The sequence below is a fragment of the Macrosteles quadrilineatus genome, unplaced genomic scaffold, assembly GCF_028750875.1.
Source record: "Macrosteles quadrilineatus isolate MER2022 unplaced genomic scaffold, UCM_ALF_1.0 Scaffold_4__1_contigs__length_99947679, whole genome shotgun sequence".
NCBI classification, from domain to species: Eukaryota; Metazoa; Arthropoda; class Insecta; order Hemiptera; family Cicadellidae; genus Macrosteles; species Macrosteles quadrilineatus.
Window position 1 is genome coordinate 99,350,745 of NW_026542597.1, and position 23,545 is coordinate 99,374,289.

Below are 23,545 nucleotides of genomic sequence, written 5' to 3' on the forward strand. Positions count from 1 at the left end.
TATAATAACTATACTGGGTAACACACAAATGGTTGAGCTTAAAACTACTGTAGTTCTCAATAAAGTTTTCTTATGTTATTGTAATGGCAATAAATTGAAATTTCAATGCTTAGATGTAAAAATAAAATTAAATATTGCAGCATGCCATTTAACATAGTAAATAAAATTAAAAAGATCTGTAGCAACCCTACTTAAAAAAAACCTTTATACGATATTGGTCCACGTTCAATCTTGCAAAATGTCTTTAATGGCATAATTGTTTTTCTCCATACAATTCTATTACTTTTTTCAGTTGATGTCCACATTTAATTCACAGCATTAGTGAAAAAGTGGTGTGAATCATACAATTTACACAGTAAACTTGAAATCTAGTTGACAATTAATTAGTGGCAGTCTGGGACCGTTGTATAAAGATACGTAGAAAAATTTTTGAAGGGGGAGAGCTTATTTGAAACTCGCCCTGAATACAGCTAAGATACGTTTTAAGCCACTACGTTGCATGCCATACTTTCAATATTTTCATAGTCTATTAGATCACCTAGTAAAGTACTTCTAAATTATATTTCCATGTCCTTCTAGCTAACAAGTCTCTAACATAAACATATGTTACAGCGGAGTGGCAGTGCCGGGTCTGTATCGTTCAAGATCCTTGCCTCACCTGTTCGCTGGAGACTCCGGGGTCGGCAGCTTCAGCGAGGGCCCCCCTGGCCCCGGGCCCCAGAACAAGTTGGGGCCCGGGGGCCTGGTGGCCGAGCTTCGCCAGTTGCTCACCCTCAAGCAGCACTACTACCCTGAGGGTGGGTGGGGATGGGTTGTGGTCTGCTGTAGTGTAGTGGTGCAAATATTGACCCATGGACTACAGATGGGGTCTGGAGTTCTAGTCTGTGACACAGTCGCCAAGTTCGGCCCGAGTATCGACATGCAAGCAGGTAAATTTGGAAACTGTTAACCACTCCATGGCATTTAACATTTCATCTTGTTGGGAAGCGAGATATCCCTTGGAAGATAGTATATTGCTCTTTACAAATGCATATTTTTGTTTCGTTTTGTATCTCCTAGATCTCTAGTATCTCATTGTATTGTTTTAGGGGAACACATGTTTTTGGAAAATGTATTTTCTAAAATATCAACAGTTTTTGGTGTTGTTGCATAAATAAACATCAACCACTTAAGCTTCGGATGCCACTTCTGGTTTCAAATAACAAGGGGGTGTGCTTTCTGTCGAACAATATAATTTATACATCTGTGAAACCCGTTTTAAATCATAAAAACTTTAGGCAATTTAATCTAGTAAACGCACTTTTGTATGCACCCTAAATACATAAGTATGCTATTCAGTTGTCTGTATGGACAATAATATATTTCTTTTGAATAAAACCACATAGTTTAAATTTAAATAATGAATTGTGAAGAAGAATACATTCAAAATTGGGTAAACCAATCCCAGCGGACACAGAAAATAAAAATAACAAAATATCGGAAGACTTAGACAAAGACATTCAAACAAAACAAACAAACAAACAGCGCTGATAAGAATTCCAAAGTTTTACTTGTTTCCGCCATGTGGCCAACTAGATTGATTTATTTCAGCATTTGTTTTATTAGAATTTCTCATGTTCATATCTAGATTGTGAGCTAAATAAATTAAGGGGTTTATATTTCTATGTGAAAACATATTTGTAAAGTGAAATGAATAATTCTTTATACTTATGTTTATTGAGTTGGTCCTCTGTATTATCCGTTAGGAAGGATCTAAAAGGACTTTTAAAATGTATATTGTGTTTTCATTTCATCAACACCGATTTCTATCACACATAATAAGAATTATTTTCATGACTCATATTTTAAAACTTATAAGCAATTAAGACAAAATAATATACGATGTATCAAACAAAAATATCTTGTAATAATGTATTTTATATTAGGTAAGCTTTACTTATTAAGACAACTTTGTGTTACGTGTTTGTTCTTCATTTGTTCCCAAATTGTTGTAGCATTATAATCGTTTTCTAATTTCATTAAATAGTAAAAATCTTTTGATCATGTGAATGTATAATTTTTGTTTAAATACACGTAATTAATTCCAATTAGTTTTTTTCTTGGATCTATGATAGATGAGATTTAATTTATTTTCCAAAATATAATATTATTTCTTTGTTTCTTTTGTTGTTTTTGTTTTTTACTTTTAATTAACTGCATTTGGTGAACTTCAATGAGCGCAATATTGCTTGGCTAAAACAGTATATTAGTGTGTAGGATTTATGTAAGCTATACTTGTTTCGTATGATTAATACATACTTTTAGACAGCTGCCCGTTTGTAAATGGATGTAGGAAACATTCTCTCCTAAATTAGAACCCCAAAACCACTTAAATAAACCTCTACTAAATATGTTCCATCATCGAAAGGATTAACTGTTTTATTTGTGTAAAATCTATCTTTGGTTTGCCAAGAGAGTAGGCCTATATGTATATGTTCTTTGTATAATATTTGATAATAGTTTAGATTTACTTACCTACATTTATTTTTGAATAACTATTTTATTATATGAACTTAATGTTCAACACGACTTCCATCTGAAGTGTTGTGACTGGGGCAGCAGCTGTATTCCCGGAGAGTGTCAAAATATTCTATCTTTATTGGTTCCTTGCAGTTAATGTCCATAATGTTTCGCCCAATAAGGATTTAAACCCCAACAAAAAGTGGTCAAGCCGGTGGCAAGAGCAACAAAATTTTACAGCCAATTATTTCTTTGTCGGCGACAAGAAGTATTGCTTTATCCCGATCATGTATTATGGATGATGCCTCTCACTGGCAACTGCAGTACGCTACTGGCGCTTTTACACCGGCATTTCTGTCGCAAACATTCACTTTTAAACTCTGTTTTAGAAGTGGCCCATCGTCGTCAAATAGCACATTTGGTTCCGATTGTGTTCAATGTATGGTAAATGTTAAATGTTAAAGGAGTGGTGTAGTATTAAAAACAAGATGAAAATTGTCTACTCACCACGATAATTGTTTTCCCCTTCTCAAACAACCGTCTCCGGAAGTCTTTGTTTACATTCTACTTCTAGTTGTTTTCGTAGGAAATAACTCTCATGACGTAAAAATATTAATCACAAGTTATCTTCCCTTACCCTCTCCTAAATAGGGGACCTGGGGACGAGGCCCACAACGAACTAAATACGGCTGTTAATTTTCATAAAATGTGACAATAGTAAATGTCTTAAATAATTTTACACCTGTAAACAGGTGTATTATTAAAATGTAAAATTTCGTTTAGATTACGTCAACCAGCCATTGCTATTAAAACTCGAATAAACATAATGCACATGAGGATTTAATGTCAAAATTAAATTTTATGTAATATCCCTCAGCTAAATTATTTTTTGAAACCGTAACTGAAAGGATCGAAAAATTTAAACAACAGATTTAGTGTAGACCCTCCGTTTGCACTGGCGACAATAAATTACACTAATGTCTGTATGATGGAATCTGTCTCCTCCTTTTTCTGGGACTAGGCTGAGGTAAACGAAGGATCGGAAAACAAGTACTTACATACACAGTATAGTATTTTTTTACAATAGGAACATTCTTGAAAGTACTACCTAAAAGAGAAATATCTTTTACAAAAGAGCCATTCAAATACAACCAACTTGACAGAAGTGCTTTGCAATAGGACATCCACCTTCACAGTTGCAGTAGGATAGGCTGCAATGATACATCACCTCGTCATGTGGGTAAACAATGAATGCATCGGTAGGAGGATAAAAGGCACAGCCGCTCCTCCACACAGCCACGTCATTGTCTCAGACCCTCTTATATCTTATTAGACCCGTTGTGTGCAAATCAGCTTCGGATCCTGCCACAGTTAGTCAACGTAACATCTCTGTGCGTTAATTGTAGTGACGTTAATTTCTAATTAAGTATTCGTTTGGAAGTATGAAGGCAAAAAACAAATTGATGGATCCATAATCAATGTCTGTACTCAATGTGGATAGCGACGCTGTTCTAGCTAATCCATTCGAATGGTTCAAAAATACCAATGGTCTACTTTATGGTTTAAAATTTCTCATGCATGCTTCAAGATAGAGACAAACTTTACCATGATAACAGGAAGTGTATTTTGTTGCATAATAGGTCTCGGTTTTGCCTCGCCAGTAACATAAATCTTCTTACACCCTAAAACCTAATTATCCTGAGGATTAGACCAATTCGTAAATTATGAGGCAAAAATGTGGTTCGGCTTCCACTATAAACTGTAGGTCCCTTAGTTGCCATTGGCTGTATGGGCTATTAATTATCTGTCATGTCTAAGGAACGTGTCGGTTAGTCAGTAACAAACTCCTTTTATCTATTGTAATAAGGCTACAAGATCGCACCACTCATCCTACACTCATCTCAATTATTCATACCTGGCTTAAAATGCCTACCTTCGTGTGGTTGCCGTTTCAGTTAAAAGTATTAAAGTATTAAGAGTATTAAAACCAACAGTAATGAAAATAATGTGATGATAAGTACTATTTGCAATCGCCTCGTTGCTTTCTAATAAATAAATAATCCCCCGTCCTTATTACTGAATTTAACATGACGGACTGAATCTCCAATTGAATAACAAATAAACAAAGTAGTTTGTCGTATTTTAACCAACAGTCAGCTTCTCTACGACAAGGTGAAATCCTGGACAAAAGGTGACCGACTACAAATAATTGTTATCAATTCTAAATTAGCTTTCTCTCCAAACTTCCTAGCGAATTAGCGACCTTAAAATATTCAGGGTATTACCTATTTATGTGAATACGATTTTCTCCCATCAGTTGTACATTTTCCATCCACACTGAAGTCCAAGCAGTGTCTTACAGGATGCAGATATCTGTTTAGATTGAGGATAGTGCGGATCACATAACATGCAAATCAGAGAGCTGTTAGTGAAGTCTTAGATACAAGTAGAAAGGTTCTTGTAATATATTCACTGTCAATCCTTTTTGCCAATAATTTACTTCTGATTACAGATGGGTAGCTAGCTTTTATAACTAATTTACTGTTGTTTAGCTCAAGATTTCTGTAGCTGTTAATATACAACAGTTCTTTCCTCTATTCTAGTATACAGGTGTGGTGCATTGTATACGAGTAAACATCACACCTGAATGTAAATTATATAGCTATAACCATTTTCATGGAAATATAACAATAGTTTAATGGACTCACAGAGCATGCTACTGCTAAAATTGTCCATCTCCGTTTTGGATACGTTAATCATATTTGTGACATAAGGTAGTTTACAGTTTATAGTGTGTTACACCAGTTACACTAACAGTTTTGCTTTGTTTAAAAATCTGTGTAGACGTCAGAAATTAACTCTCTCTTACTTGCTGGCTGGATTAAAGTTGGTTAATTTTAATTCTAAAAAATAGTCCCACAAAATTCACACCTGGGACAATCGATAGCTTCGTGATATTTCAAAACTAGACGTGGCTCTAACCAGCTGATCATTGTAATAAAGCCACAATATAGTTCATCCAACTTGCATCCTTTCTCTACTCATCTTTGCCTTCAAATACGCACCCCAGTGTGTCTGGCATTGCAGAAATCAATCTAAAACTAACATTAAAATGGAATATATATTACCCCTCCATAGGTGTACGCAAACCTGAGTAACTGACATGATCCTTTCGAACAACATACGAGTATAAAAACAAGATAAAGTTAATGGAGTTTGTTCCAACAAGCTTTAGTTGTACAAGTCATAAATACAATGTACCATTCGAAAATTGCATGTGCCTCATTTTCAAATAACTTACCAATCGTGATGGCCAGAAGGCCTCCTGCCACGCGCTAGTCAAACGGCGATCGCGCCAGACAATAGAGAACTGGTTTGGGCCCGTCTTGGCAACAATTAATTACCTATCAACATGCGACAATTTCGACACGGCACGACCAGTAGCCGTTCTTCAACTACACTAGACGTGGCATTGGTCTCATTAGTCTAGGCTGGTTTAGCGGCATTGTTTTTTTTCGATTTTCCTTACCACCCGACATCATGGATACCTACTAATTGGTGTGTTGGTCTAAAGACAGTGATTCATTGTTATGGCACTAAAGTATAGGGAATTTGATAATGAGTTTAGGACAGCGTTAAAACTCATCAATATTATGGACGATTTCAAAATGATGAAACACTTCCTGTAGTTATATATTCCTACAATCCTCTTTAACCGAAACAGATTCATCAATCCAAAATATCTGGTCAGTTACACTACCAGTTACTTATCAAATCATAGCTGCAGTGGATGGTCGTCATATTAATTGCAGTTTTTGAAATAGCTCACAGCTTCTTGAAATAAGTTTGCCAAAATCCCTGTCAGAGTACCATACATCAAGTGGTACAGAATACAAAAGTCAAGCAAATAAGTCCCCGAAATTCAAGAGATTTTATCAAATGCTTTCCTCGTTTCCACTGTATAGCCTAATCTGACAGCAGAACATGCTCAATGTTGTGTGCAACCGGGTGTGAGTCTAGTATAAAGTGTCTTACAAACCGGTATACAGCTGGTCCAATACATATTGATGATCTACTCAACAATGTGGCCACCATTTTGCACATTTGGTGGGAGTTGGACCCTTCTACAATCTGCACTCACTATTATAAAACAAGTCTAAAGAAAAATCCAATTAACAAGTGGCGTAACGTATGGTGTTCGAGAACCTAAAAAAGTCTTGGCATCCATTAATGTCTTGGAGGTTTTACTGAAATTTGAAACAGTTAAGTTTTAGGGTTGTTATTGGGAAATAGTTATTTTTATCGTATCACTATAAAGGTAAGCTTTAGAATTACACTATTTTAATACTATTCTTCACTTAACCACTATTTTCCCAATGTTTTCGTCTTTTCAATTCTAACACCTGGAGACAGCCGAAGTATACATTCCATCTTTATGGACCAGTCAAAACCAATCGTTGAATATGATTAATCATTATTGAATGCGCATGTTACAAAGTGTGCGTTTTTCAAAATTATATTTTTCCTTTAGGTTTTTATAGCAATGAAGCTGAAACAATGCTATATATTACAAAGGTTTTTAGTTTGGCTTCGTTACAAATTAAGTGTTGTCCTATTCTATGTAAATCAGTAAATAACATAAACTGTTGGAGACTCTAGCTAGAGACTCTAACTACGTTTATTTTATTCACAGGTTGCGTATTTAACATTGGAGCGAAGTCTATCAATAGTCAAAGGTCTCTATCTGCAGCAAGCCAGCTGGTCGTTTGGCAGTACTCAGGTACATAATGATGTACTAGAGACATGGCGGCAGGTTGTACGTAGGAAGGTGTGGGTTGTCTATATCATTGAGACATGACACTCTTGGCTCTCGTCAGAACTGATTGTTGCTTCGGACTAACTATCTCAGCAGCTGTATGAATATTAAAACTGTGTTGTGCGTTTCAGGATTTTGTTAGGTTAATCAATTTGTAAGGTTAATTTTTTTTATGTGGAATACACCTTAAGATGGTAGAGGGTGGAAGAAAATTGCTCTAATTACAGATATGTTTGTGTAGCTTTACTGACTATGCCACTGGATCCCGGGTTAAAATTTCACCAATCGACTAATAAGTGATAATTCCTTCAGGCCTAGCCTGAAGTAATGAGGAAAAAGATTCCGTGTGAGAACCTAACAAACCTGGCATTTTTACACACTCTCACTTTTTCCATCATGTTTATAATCACTATATAGCCTACTAAATTATTGGATACACGTGTATTTGCGACATATTTGAAGCTCGCAAAAATAAACAATTTTTGCTCAGCAAACCCGTATTTTATTTGACCTTGACTAGCCTACCTTTTTATTTTGCCCCTGTTTTAATATATTATACCAATATAGGAAATAAGTTATTTATATTATGTGCGTGGTATAATGTAGCTGTAAATGACAACGAAATTAAAACAGCGAGGACCAATTATAATCCCGTTAAAGCAACTGAGATGTGTGCAATCATAAAACTACAAGACATTTTTCATTGGCTAATATTTTCTTATCAAATATTACGGAAATTGCTTGTGTTATTATTATATATACACCTAATACAAAACAGTTCCCAGGTTAGAAGACGTGTTTTACGTATAAATTAACATTATTATCATTTTACGACTGTAGTACCTTCGTAAAATCTATACCCAATATAGTCTATCTGTCGTGCAGTGTGCTACATCGTGTATGTAGACCACCCCAGCGACACTCAGATATGCTATTGTATGGATATTCCGCCTGCATTCGATAGACTATTATACTGGGACAGAACCAGTCTCAGAAGCATGGAAATAGATATGACAAAGGTGCAGTATCTTAGGACTAGAGCTTTTCGATCTACACTCTTGTAGGTATCTCACTTCTCCGTGTTGTAGGTCATTATTACGTTAAAATACTCTTTCCCATTTTAGCAATCGAAAACTTTATGGGATGAACAAAAAGTTTAACTGGCCCATCTTATAAAAGTATTCGAGCAGGAATATCACCATATACTTATCTAAAGCCATCTTGTAATTCGCTGTATATTTACACTATCAATCTTGTCAGCAATTTATCCAAATCTTTTTGTATGTTAAAATAGTTAAAAATCATAAATTGCTGCAGATTTGTATTTGTATTACAATTTTTAACATAATTTTTTATCAAGACTGTGATAATTTAGCTGTGATAAAAATTGTATCATCGTCCATATCAGCTATAATTGAATACATTGGTAACATGAATTGAAGCACGGCACTATCTATATCTATACTATTATATAAAAATCTAGTGGTGTCTGTCTGTATGTGTATTACTAATAGGCGCATAAACTACTGAACTGACTGGGCTTACATTTTACAAAAATATAGCTACCATATCAAGGACCATTATAGGACTATTCACACTTCGATACTGACTGTGGGCTTTGCCCCTTTGGCTTTAAAAGTTCTGAGTTGAGGATTTTAAAAGTAAATATTGATTGGTCTCCATGGCTGCCATGAAAACACATACAATGTTTGCAGTTTGCTATGCCACCCAAATGTAAACAAGCTGAACTTTCAAACCACATTAATTCACAATTCCACAGCTGGTTTATAAATAGGCATATAATATTCTCTACAATCATGTGACATGTTTATTTATTCTTATATTTGATGGTTCATTGATTATTGATTTTATGAAATAAGTGAGATTGTATATCTGTTGCTGTATCTAACCCTAATTAATTATTAAACATTTTGCTAATGTGAATGATTGTATTGAAAGATTTTGGTGTAAAAAATAGTGAAATTATAAAGTTCACATTAACTTGAATCATTTTAACATTTTTGAACACTTAACTTGTGTTTGGAGTAGGACTGCTGGTTTGAAAAGCTACTGGTATAACTTTGGACACTTCCTGTAGATTTCACATTCTATTCTAATAATGAATAACTTTTTACGAGCGTTCCACGGTCATTACATGACGTATATATTCAACCAAGTCCCTCTTAACTTAACCGACACTTGACATAAACATTGTTTGAATGACGTTACATTTCCTAATTCTAAGCTATATACAAATATTTCAATTTAAAAAGAACAATAAAAAACTAAGTTTTATATGCACTTGCCTTTGGTACATGAATAGTAGGAGTTATAAATAGTAGGACTAAGTATGTTTCTGTTTGTTTTAGTAGTAAGAGTGTTAATGTTTTTGTTTGTTCACATAGTATATAATGATATATTTTGTAATCGATGCTTAGTGAGCAATGCTTTTTAGAAACAATATCACATGTTTAATTTAATTCAACCCATAATATTAACCAGATGTTGTAAATTATTGTTTGTCTTTACTTTGTTTGATTTTATCATTTAAAAGTAAGTAAAAGCTTTGAGTTTTTCATTTTTTTATTATTTGAAAATGTTTTTTTTATCTAATTAGTAAGTTAATAGTTTTTGATAAGTAAATTTATTGGAATTTAATCTCATTTTACTCTTTTTTTCATGTAATTTCAAAAAGCACCATTTAAACATTCATCAACCCCGGACGAAGGACGGGTCCTCTGCTAGTTTAGGATAAAAACTTAGTAAATATTTATTAAAAACTAAGTAATTAGCCTATATGGATTTGTTAAATAATTAAAAAATACGTAAGTGCTTTTGGAATTGTAAAACTAAATGTTTTATTAAAAGTTAACATTTTTTAAGTCGTGTAACAAAGTCAAGATACATATAAAAATGTCATATTATTTACGCTCCTACTTTGCTATCTATTTTATGGACCTTTTAGAAAAAAAATATTTAATATACATCCCAAATAATAGTTTTTCTATCATATAATGACTTTGTAAAAAAGTATTTATAACTACTTATTGACAATTTTTAATTATTTTAAAGAACATATTTTGTTGCATGTTTCTTCTAATATCAGTGTATTAAAATAGCGTGATAGACAGCCTTTTTTAAGTAAATTCCTTAGGTTGTTTGTTTAATTATTCAATAAGTGTTTGCCACGCTAGTATGAGGACGAAGAGGAACGTGTTTTTGATGACGACATGTTTGATTAAAGACATTCATCTGCTTACCACATTTACACGTGCTTCTCTCAACGAATTTCAACTTGTCTGTTAATGAATGTTAATTCCTCATTTCAATAAACAGCAACAACCATTTCCAATTTAGTAGTTTGACGAAGTATGAATATGAAATAGTACTCGTGAATTTAACAGTACACCTTAAACTTTGGGGGTTGAGAGTTTTGTAAGTATCCAACGTAAATATTTCGTTGAGTTTCATAATTATTTTTAGTCTAATGACAAATAACACCTGAATATAAAACTGACCTTACTTGCGGCCGGACCACCAACTCCAGGCAAGTACTCTTACTACTTGGCCACCAAATGAAGAACCGTTCCTCTAGCCAGTTGGTCTTTATAAATATTCCACCACCAATCTTACATATCCAGTAGGTCACAAACCTGCCAGTAGCTGCGGTAGCCCGCTGCGCTGTATTACCATTGACTTTCGTATTACTCTCCGGGTACAGCGCAGACTCAGAGCACTGAGCCCACTGCGCACACTGGGTGGTCGAATCTGTAATGGGAAACAGTTGGTTTATTTCATGCTGTTTAGCATTTAGATATACTACTAAAATATTTTGCAATCATTTTTACATTGGCTGGTTGTTAAAGCATGCCGATTTGGTTGTATCCAGTAACTTTGTGCAATGTTTTGTAGCTCTATTTTAAATATTTAGAAAATATTTTACCAACTCTGGATTTTTCGACACCCTGTATAGTGCTCCATTATAAAATCGGAAATATTGGTATTGTTTAATGTATCCATGTTAGCCAATATTGTTATTTTAAAGCTAATGCAACGGAAAAAAACAAATATCAGCTATTCAAGAAAATTACGTTAAAAGTAGAAGTTTTATTTCATTCATGCTCTTTCCTAATCTCACATTTACCCGATTTTGTGACATTGATTTAACTAGATACATTTGGGTATGGTAGTTAAACTGTATATGTATCCAGTATCTGTTACTTTCATTTAGGTAGTTATATCATAAGTATGATACAGGAACGCCTTCAGTGACAATTAAAATGGTAATTACAGATAACCATTAATTTGTCTTCATGTACAAGATTCAAAAATTTTCGTATTAATTCAATTTTTGGGTTTTACTGAAAAATAACCCAGGGGATAATGCTCATTACAAGAATTCTATTACAGAGACACCACAAATGCACTCCTCAGTGGATACATTCTCCATTAGGACCAGCAGAGTGTATGTTACACCTGACCTGCTGTAAATATATCCAGCCAGGTCAGTAATTGACAGTTCCATTACACTAATTTACATCCACTCCTGTGAGGCACTCATTGGTATCAGGGTAAATGGCAGACCTTTCACTACAGAGGACTGTAAGTAGTCGGAACTAAGCAACGTGCTATTCTAAATGATAATCGGTTATTTTAATCATTACAGTAGAAGCTCAATATTTTATTTAAAGAGCTTCTCCATATCCCTCAAATTAAATTATATATATTGCCAAACTTTCACTAAAGCACAATAAAAATAATGTGCATGTATTGTAAATTTAAGTAATGTTGGGTTATTGCTCTATTTTACCTAATAGAATACTTCCAGTTATTTTATTTTTTAAATTATTTTGAAATATGGAATGCTATTTGGTAAATTTTACACATTAGCCATCATAGTGCAGTTTGTTATTTTGGTTCCAACTCAACAGTTCTCAAACCAGTTGCCACAGTTAAGGCCTGTGCACCAACTAGTTTCTAGCATTCCGCTGCAACTCCGGTTATACGCACCTGATGTATTTACTCTACGCACGGGCACCGGTATAATTGCTTGCTCTGGTACGAGGTGAAGTGCAACAAGTTAAAAATCCAATGGTATATTTACTCGAATGCATACATTAAAAACATCTTTTGTATGTAAGCTGTTTTTGTTGTGTTGTTATTAAAACGGGTTGCATGCAATATTATGAATTTGTTCTCTAGAAACGAAGATGTCGTATCGGAATGCCTTTACGTAATCAGAATTTGTTTAAACTTATGTATAAAGAAGTTGAGAATTACTTTCTTATTTATAACAGGTTGATAATTTACTTTTTGCGTGTTCTACTATTTTAAATTTAAATTAAAACACTCAATGATTTAATAAAGCTCATTTCAAGATTGTATGGCCATTACCAAAGAACTCTTGTGTGTTAGAAACATTTCTCTACTGGAATATGTATAGGATACTATTTGTGTACATCCGACTAAGTTTTTCGTGTTAAATTGTGTATATTTAATTCAATTCGTAACCAGTTTCAAGGAGGAAAGTTATCAGTCTAAATCGGAATATCATAGTCTGATTATGTGACAAAATGCACTTAATTTAATTCTTTTTATCAATGACGCCAATTTAACTACATCTAATTAATTAAAATCTGCTGTGCTTTACACAGTCAAACATTTAGTGCATCGATAACAAAGTAACAAAATAAAAAATATAACGTACAACAAATACACTTTGTTTTTCACAACGAAAGGTTAAGACCCCAAGACCATTACCGTTACCGCCGTTGACGGAGTGGTTAATTTATGAAACATCTCAAAACCAGTTTATTCCATTTGCAAGTTGAGATAGCAGCGACAACGACCGAGTCATGATTTTGCAGATTCACTTTGTGGATGATTGCTGAAATGAGAGGAGGACAAGGACATAAATACAATTAGACGCGAACACTACACACCACTTTACACTTACATTACAATTTATTTTTTGTCGTATTTAATTTTTTTGGGAGTGTCAGATTAGACACCTCTTTTGGAGTGTCAGTAAATTACTTGTGTTATGTGCTCTGGTGAATTTCAGCCATGAACAAGTTTCTTTTAATTGTTTGTTTTATTCATCGTAAAATGATATCCTTTAGGACGGGTTTTCAGTTGTTCAGGTGAATAAATTCTGTCATGGTAAAGAAGAAGTTCAAATCCCGCTTATTGAGGTGGCTAATAACTATTATTCAGTATTGTTAGCCCCGCCTGAAACCCACCATTTAAGTATTTAGAAAACTGAAAGTATTTCTCTCTCCGATACTAATTTGCTCTATACTAAAGAATTCTCACTATCTAATATTCGACGATAGGTTACCAAATTGTTTCATCTTAGATTTACTTTAGAGTTTCAAATCTACTAAAACCAAGAAATTCGATCACTGTATCACGAAAACGAGGACACGCTGCGCTGCTTTACACATTGCTAAGTAGTTGACCTAATCCTGCAATACATCCACGACAGCTAAACTGAGACTGTTTATCCCCTCATATACAACACTTAGTGCAACCGCTGCAGCCAAATGCACTAATGTAAGTCTTCTGTTCATTTATACGCTACTACTCAAACTCGTTTTACACTTGAGTGACTAAAAAATCGGAACAGTCTCAGTTTAAAATTAAGCTTTTTGTCATCCAACAAAGAAAATAAATATAAATTAATTATACCAACATTTTACCGCCATAAATGTACAATAATAATCAACGATTTATTACCTACCGATTTGTTATTGTTGTCTTGTTGAGTTGTAGAAGTTAACTTTGCCACACTCTTCTCTATCGCACAACAGAAGATTGCCAGTTAGATATACACTACATTACCACAGTACCAGCTGTGGTTGTATCTTCCTATCTAGAAAGGGCTTATTTATTAATACTGTACACCACTGTGCTACACTGTGCTACATACACTGTAGCTAATCTATACATGTGATGATAGGGTAAAGAGCTATTAGTGAAAAATGTTTCTTAACTCAAAGTGTTTATTGTATTCAATTATTCATTTCTTATGTAATTTCATAGTTTATATCCACCGATTCATGTAGCCTATTGGTTTAATGTTTGACTGTAGACGTTTAAATGTGAAATTACTCTTACAGTTCATTTGCATCACTCGACAAAATTATTAAAGGATATTCTACCACCTGAATATCGACGTTTAAATTGTTTTTCTGTCTTAAAAAAATACTAATTATATGATACTTCAACCAAATGTCAAATTGTAAATATAATGTGAAGATTAGAAAAGGTTACCTATTATATTTTACAAACAAACTCATTACATCTAAAAATGTGTAACAGTAACATGGATAGCATTACTTATCGAGTTACAAGTACAGATTATTCGTAAAGCCAACTTATTAAACCAACTCCTTACAGTTACTTTACCAAATGTACCTGCCGTAACTGGTTATTGACAAAAAGCAAACAACGATTCCAGACTGCTTATTATCAAAGCACCAAACAATGGTTGTTTAATTAGGCAAGACAATCTGGACATTCCGCTTTAATTCAGTTAATAAAAACCTGTAAAAATAACACCTTGGATTCCTCGTGTGAAAGGATGCATTGTTCAGTTTTTCGCCATTCAATTATTGTTACAGCTTGTTTTTGCCGACACTTGAACAGTTATTGCTTTCATATTTTACTCATTGAACTTTTTATTTATTTTCCTCGTCCTCATTTAAGAGTTTTTGCTGTCGGTGTTGTCTCAACCCAATAGAACATTACAGTATCAATACTTTTTAAAACAACAGTTGGAAATCTAGAGTGAATTTAATCTACATTTTCCTATAAGCGTAAACTTTGGACTTAAAATCCAAGTTAAAATCCCACTACCTCAACGCTATACTTTACACAATGTGGTAAAATTAAAACCCATTATAGTGTTAAAATATAACAGCGTTGTATGTAACGCCATCATCAGAAAAAATAAAGTCTTAAATGACGACCCACATTTACTTGCACCAATCACCTCTGCGGTGATTATAACAGCTGTACTATAGATGAAGATTTTATATCGTCATGTGCACTGTCAAGTGAATATGTCATTCATTGTTGATGATAAATGAGAGCAACTCAAAGTGGCCAGTGTTGGGAGTAAGCCAGCGCATGTTATGTATGACGACGTGGCTTAGGTCAGCTATGTGGACCTGTACTTGTACTTACTGCAGCACTGCTAGCTAGAGTGTGGTTAATCTACTGAGTAAGAGATGTGATTGGAAGGTTTGCATTTTCATAAAAAAGAGCGTTGCAACCTTAGTGAATTTCCAGTAGTAATTGGGACGTCTTTAAAAAAAGACTCTGAGGTTGCAGCGCATTTCAACTTTGTTTCACGCTTGTTTCATTACACACTAGTACGAAGACACATGTTGATCAAAGAATAGTTAGAATTACTTTTGCAAGTCACGCCAAAGCATTTTTTTGGTTAACGTTTGCTGGCACTTAACTATAATATGTTATATAGCGTAGACTATACAGTACGTTTATTCCCAACCAATCGACAGAAATTAATTACACTTTTAATAATCACTGTTACAAACAGGTAGGAGATTAAAATGTGAAGTTCTCATTTGTTAATTTGTTGTCGGTAAAACAAGTTTTTTTATGTTTGTAGTTCATTATTGAAATTGTTTCCGGTTTCTATTTACTGTAATAATTTCTATTGTACGTCGGATTTCGCATTTATATATTTTTTCATGAAAATCATAAAAGCTAATATAATCTCTTAACGAATAGACATTCCAGTCAAAATTACGAATAAAAAACGAGAATAGTTTTTACTGTTATATTATATAATGTTAAATATTATATTGTTTCTTTTCTGTTTCAGGTGAGCAATGGTGTTTGATGAAAGGTGTTTGTAAGTACTTTATTTAAACTTAGTACTTTACTTGCCCTATGACAAGACAGCTACAAAGATACCAGTAGTCGATTATTATTTTGTATATAAGATAAATGACTGCTTTCTTGTAAGAGGATTGTCTTCGGACTGGGGCGTCGGGTTAATCGGATTAAAGCTCAAGGGGACCTCTTTTTGTTTTCTCTTTTTCATAAAAAATTGTGTTTGTCTTGGCCAGTCGTTTGTCTTTTGATGATTTATTCAATCCTAATGGTATTTTAAGTTTGGAAATAATGTCGATTGTAAGATGATATGCTTTGCAAGGTAGACCTAAACAAGTATTAAATGATTGAATGTTATTAACTAAATTATTTGCAATCTTAAATCACATAACTCCACATACTCCCAAATTAAAACAATCAAAAATGCAAGTATATTTTACAAAAATTGTGCAAAAAGTGGCATAATACATAGGCCAGCTATAATTAAATTATTTTCTTTTCTGTACAAACTCTGTACGTTGGGAATAAAATGAAATTAACGTCTTCTATTGGGACGTTTATTGTATTAGGTTATAAATACAATCATTGTAATATTACTTATAAATTTACAACTATTCCTTTGGATTAGAGAAAGAGTTTTAAGATAATTATAAAATGTAGAGTCCTGGGATTTAGCTAATATTGAGACTTGGTCATAAAAAGTGTAACTTCTGGTACATGGTCCTGCGAGAAAATATATTTAAAACACGTATCAGCAACCCTAGTTCAACATAATATTGGTAAGTGCTTGAATTGGATAACAATTAATTATCCTTTAGCATTTGCCACGGGAGCTTGTTTTGAAAAGAGATCTCTAAAATACAAACATGTCTTCTCAGTTACTGCCTTGTTTAATTATCAAGGATCCTGAAGTTGCATTTTGAATGTCGCAATTTGTCACGACATTTCTATGTAGTTTATTTTTATTGATAATTTGTTGGAGGCCTCTGCAATACAGTAATTATCCTATCTAATGAACACACTAGGACGTTTAGTTAACAAACACCGTATTTGAAAATCTTAAAAAGCAAAAAACAATCTTGACTGAAACAAATTAAGTTTCTTATAACACAATTTTACAAACAAGCCTTCAGCAAACATGTTAATATAAGCTTTTGTTATATTTGTGTTTTGTTATATTTGGAAAGTGCAACGAATGTTCGAAAGGATGTGCAGTTAGATTGCACAAGCTCCGTTGGGATGACATTAGCAATGTCAACAGCTGACTGCAACTGACTGACTATTCGCGGGAAACCACAAAATTGCTTAACAGCTGGCTGAAGCCACACCATTAGGTGAACCAGCTGTGTGTAAGTGGCTACCAATCTTACTACAGTAACTAGACGTTGAATTCAGTGGTTGTTTGAATGCCACGTAATATAATATGCAGTTTTTTTTTAAGAAGCAAGGTGTACGTCAACTCAACTGTTTTGTAATTCTTAAACTAACGCTTATTTTGTATAAACATATTGTATATTAGGTAATATATACCGTATACTGAATTTTTATGTATAAAACACTTACCTTTGGTATCTGATGATTGTTATCAGCTGCATAATGTAAATATTATTAAGAGTTATGCAGTTTTTAACCTGTATCAGTTTCAATAATAAATCTAACATATTTCATTATATACCTACTATGATTTTATAAACTTTTTACTTAACCACTTAACTTTTTACGTTTTACCATTTCACTTACGCATGATGCTATGAGTTCTCTTCTTACTATGAGGTTGAAATTAAATTTGCCTGGCTCTTTTATTGCACCTCCAGGTGACGTTAACATTGATATTTTTGTCAGCCAAATAATGAAAGGAAGTCATACTTCACTTCCTCAAAGATATAATAATTAACAATGCTTGCCTGTAGGCACATCTCGTCCTCGTCCAAAGATATTCAAATTCCCTGAGATCTGTGTATGTATATAAATAATAAAAAAAGTTAAGTTTTTTAAAGGTAGAGTTAGTGAAACACACTGTAAGGAGCAGTCTGCAGGGTTGGAGCTGCAATCTGTTGTTTTGAAAACTTGGAAATCACTTAAATTGGCCGTTTAAGTTGTGTATATCATTAAGCAAACATAGAAGTATGATAGAAGGTATTATAAATGAGAATTTGCCATAGGTCAAACTAGGAAAGCATTTTCTGAAATCGATAAATTGTCCCTAGATAAAAGCATCTCTTTGTAATTTACAATAGATAATAAAGAAAATTATGGATCATAATTTCTATAACAACAAGTAAAAACGGACATAAACCACACAGTAAGGGGTGAAACTTGCTCTGCAAAGTAATTAAAACAATTATTAATTTGGTGTAGTGTTTAGTACCATTGTGAAACTAACCTTAAATTGTGACTGTTAAGTCTTAAGTTATGATACAGCCTTATAATTCATGTTAAATGTTGTCATGTAATATTATTGTATCAATGTTCTCATCGACAATTGGCTTCCTTTATTTCTTAATACTAATAATATCTTGCTTCCAATTAAGTGGCTAGCTAGGTAAACAAATCATTGCTAGGAAAACGTATTTTAATGCGGTCTCAAACCACAGTGTTAATTCTTTTGACACAGATAATGTGCCTAAAGTTTAGTTTTAAGTCACGAATAATCTTTTTTTTATTAATACAGACTAGGATTTAAATTATGTATACACCTCAGTATAGTCATGATTAAACTTAAATTGTAAAACCTAAAGAATCAAACTTATATTAACGACATAATAGTTAAGGTTTTGTAGACACATTATAAGTTTGCCGTAATTTATATCCAAAATGTTATTATATTTATGATTAAATGTATAATAAAGCTATCACGATTATTAATGTATTCACGATTCTTTACCTTACCTTAGTAAGGTTATTTAAAATTTTATATTTTTTTTATAGTTTAGATACAACGAGTAAGTCTGAGAGTTCAGTTAGTTGTGATAAGACAACCAAGGAAGGGGTATCAGAGGCCGCCGGAGAAATGAGTTATGTCTTTGTTGACTTTTTGGAAGACTAAAAATTATGTGAGATTAAATTTTTCAAGATTTCCGCAACCACTCATTTATCAAACCTGTGACATTGATATAGGAAGAAAAAATGTCCAGACCTCGGTTACATGTATGAAATGCATGCTTGGTTACCCAGCAAAGGTTTATTCATGACTGTATGATTGAAAATGCAAGGGAACACATATATATGTATTTTTGAAACAAGTACATTGTGGTTTTACAAACCCATTGTGTAGTGTTGAGAAAATTCAGTATTTTATTCCAAACCATAACCAGTCCTAACTCTAAGGATAGTAGGAAGCTTGTTTGGAAAAGAGCCATACTGAAGAGCCAAACATCTTGCTTGTTAATTAAAGTTAAAATAAACAATTAAGAATTATATTGTTTTGTCTGACTAGTGTGCCCAAATAAAAATGAGACTTATATACAAGACTTCATCATATAAACTTTTCCGAGAGCTATTTAATTCAGAAATTTACGTTATGACTATTAAAATGGACTAAACAAATCTTCATCAAGTCAATGGGAGTGTTTACGTTTAATTTTATTTATGCATCTTCAAGTTTTGTCGATAAAATAAATCAGTAAAATAAAAAAATTAAATGATATAATTTTTTAATATCATAAAATCAATCATGCAATCATAAAAAGACTTTTAACCGGTGATAATGTCTTTTGCATGCTAAAAGTCAACATTAACCGTGAGGTATATTGTCTTCAAAAACCAAATGTGTTTGTTCATGACAGGTTTATAGTTTATACGAAATTGAACAAAGAGAAGCAATTTGCAAAGTTGATACATCTGAAAACTTATTTTTAAAACAGTTTTTTTATTGGTATGAGAACCACTCAAGAAATCTACATCCTCACGAATTATGTATACTAAGTATGATAAGGTCGGAAATAATTTTACATACTGTTAATTTAAATTCGTTTTACATATATAATATCTTTTACGAAAAAACCTAAATGACTAGTTAATGAAAACAAATTATAATTCCTAAAGAAAAACCTAAAACATTAAATTTTTTTATGTAAAAAAAGGTTTTCTTTAAAGCTTACACAGTATTTTCACATTGCTGGTCTTTATTTGAACTACACTTGTGTGAGCTGTTAAAATTACTGATACTTCCATATATGTATTGCAAAGTATGTCATGATTTTGAAGCTATTTTAAGAGAACCGTTAGCGTCTTGCTTGTAGCTTAACTAGTTTAGAATAACTCTTTAGAAGTTGGCATGGGGAAGCCCAAAAACTACAGTTGGTTAAACAGTTTGGTCACCAAAATTAATTTCGTTGTTAATATCCAAGGAGTTCAGCCGTTGATTCTATTAGGCCTAGCAAGTCAAGCGTAAACAAAGGACTAGTTTTCCTGTCTTCAGTATTGTTCCGTTGTTTAATATTTTATCTGATAGTGTTAAAACTAAACATAAACCATCAAACTCTCTTTAAATTGTGTTTATGTGGTTAACCAATAGATTAATTCATTTCATATGATTGAGGTAATAACTCAACTCCCAGAAGGTTAGCTACTGTTCGATACCCTTATGCTTCAGCAAATATTTTTAGCTACCTTTACAATATTATCTATGTTTCAAAGCATTTAAAATAAAATTAACTACTTCCCTAAAATCCAGTATTGTAACAATATTTTGGCTTTTGGCTACCACATAAAACCAATTTTTTTAACTATACTATTCATTTAAGGGGGTTGTAAGTAGTAGGGGTTGTAAGAGGCCTACAGCACGAAAAATCACTCTAAAGTTAATGAAAGCCTAACGACGAGAGCAACAGCAAAGTTTCAGTTACAATGCAGCACCGTGATAGATGTGGACCACCCATACAACTCAGCTCATTATTAATTACATCAATTCATCAACTTCAACTTCAAACCAGGTTGCTCCGATAGACATTTTTAATACTGGACAACAATTATTGGCATATTCGGTTTTAACTTTAGTTTAATTAAAGGGTAACGATAGAAATACGCACCCACGTAGGCAAATATTAAAATTAAAACTGTATACAAATATTATATTTCATAACTTATATATTTGTGTTTTTATAACTTATTATTTTAGGCTGTTGAGTAAAGTTAAGATTCAAGGAAAGTTATATATATATATATATATATATATATATATATATATATATATAATCTGTATATTGCAGTGTGCTCTCTGGTATATTGATATTAAATGTCAAACAAAAAATAGGATTCAATTGATTTGGATAAGAAATATACTACAAAGCGTCCAATGAATCTACCCTGATTTAATAGAACGTAGGTTATAACATGAGGGTTAATTAAATATGCCGTTTATGAAGAAGAACATGTACAGTACAGTGTTAGAGCTATGACACGCTGTGTATTAAAAATTCCAAATGTGTGAACCAGGTTGATCTGTACCATTGACTACACTCAATGTATGTACATATCGATCTTGCATCCGTGTATGCAGTACACGGCATCCGCAAAGCATACTTCGACGGCATTGCTCCAAAAAGGACGCAAGGCTAAGAACAATTTGTCGAAAGAATGTACGCAGTAGGCATGTACCAAAAACGTGTCGTGTATTTTTCCAAAATATGTTGATTCTTTTTCTCTACATTAAATAATGGATCTTTCTCATCAAAATGAAAGCTATACCACCGACATGGTCAAATTTCCAGATTACTAATTGTTTAGCGTACTCGTCAGTACAATACTCATTTCCCCCGACCCTCGCCATATCTAATAGTACTAAAATAGCTTTACTGAAGGGAAAAATTTTCTTATGTAATACAATGTTATCTGCATTATCTTATTCATATTTGTGTGTTTTTTATTGTCACTGAGGGCCATGCAGCTATTATAAGACGTCTTTTTAGATTTGTGTTTAAATAATAAATTTCATATTTAACAGAGAATTCCCGATTATTGATATTGCTAATCCAAGTTTACTTTTCAGGTAAGAGGCGTTTTCGCAGAATGTTTAGGTTGTAAGTACAAGTATTTTATACAGTTTTATTTGTGTGTAAATTATAAAACTAGCGATCAAAATGAGTCATAGCGAAAATTTTTCTCTTGTTCGTGGTACAGCGAGAGTGCCGCACATTTAGTACATAGTCTCATCTAATTTTCTGTGTTTCACTTAAACTCAGCATTTTCCTATGCAGTTTCGTCATCAAATTATGTTAACGGTTACATTGTCAAATCTGTTAGTCCTACACGTACAGCTGACATTTAGGCGTCAAAGTCTGAGAACTGTTATAGATTGTTGTATGCGAGTTGGCATCCGACCAATCACCGCCTTCAGCAGAAAAACGGATATGTTCTTGTCATCTTTATTAACGAGTTTCTATTGTGAATAAACTAAGATTAAACCGCTTAACAACTCGGAATATAAATTATACTTAGGAACGAAAAAGTTAAAAATTTTTGATTTATTTATTGCTTTTTACTTTGAGTTAGACTTAATATACTAACACCAAACAACAAGCTGCTAATTTTGAAAATATTTCAGTGGAATTTAAAATTAAAACTCTAAATTTAAATAAGGATAAAAAAAGGATTATAATCATATCTTGTTGGTTTCGATGTGCTTACTTAATTAATTAATGAGCATGGTGGAGAGAACTTGCTCTATTGAACTTGTTTGAACACATTTTTATACGAGTGGAATAGAAAATGCGAAAAAATTCTTTTCATCTTTGTCACAGTTATACTTAAACATAATTTCAAATAACTTAATTACCTCCCTATAGCCATTATGAGTGTTTCAATCTTGACCGTAAGGTTATCGAGATTACTTATGTGATTTAGCTGGTTCGAAACTGGATATAACAACATATGTTGGGATAAAACTAGTAAAGTTCCCCCGTCGGTTGGTTGGATAAGACCAAAATATCACTTTGTTTACTTTCTCAGATGAAGTCTTAAGCGTATGAGGATGTTTTTGTAAATTCGTGAGCTTTTACTGACGTTGGTTTTTTAAATTCTTAATTATCTTTTAAAAATAATTCGTAAAACTAGCTTTTAAACTAAACAATGCAATCTAATGAACTTAACTAAGAATTTATATTGGTTAGAAATATTCAGTAGATATTTAAGTCTAAACGAAATGTTATTACAATATTACTAAATACGTCCCTCCGTCTAATACAACTGATTAAATGTAGGAAATATCGAGCAGATTGCGATTTCAGTTTTATTTGGCTGTTTGACTATAAATCTGTCACAACCTTTATATCCTCTCTGATTTATATGATAGATTTCAGTGATTGAATGTTTCAAAGTGTCGTGCACTTTCAAACTGTGTACGTGATCGTCAAACAAAATATATGC

At 32.9% G+C, this 23,545-nt stretch overlaps 1 protein-coding gene across 3 annotated transcripts in view; it reads left to right on the plus strand.

Moving 5' to 3' along the window:
* LOC128991704 (monocarboxylate transporter 2-like) overlaps positions 1-23,545 on the plus strand; it is a 512,626-nt gene that overhangs the window by 301,579 nt on the left and 187,502 nt on the right. Inside the window, exon 1 of one of the 3 annotated variants that reach the window (XM_054414818.1) lies at positions 818-929. The exons of the other annotated variants lie outside the window; for them this stretch is intronic. Coding sequence (XP_054270793.1) covers positions 863-929 — 67 coding nt within the window. The 5' untranslated portion in view covers positions 818-862. Of the gene's footprint in view, positions 1-817; positions 930-23,545 lie in introns of those variants that run through there. 3 annotated transcript variants of the gene reach the window in all.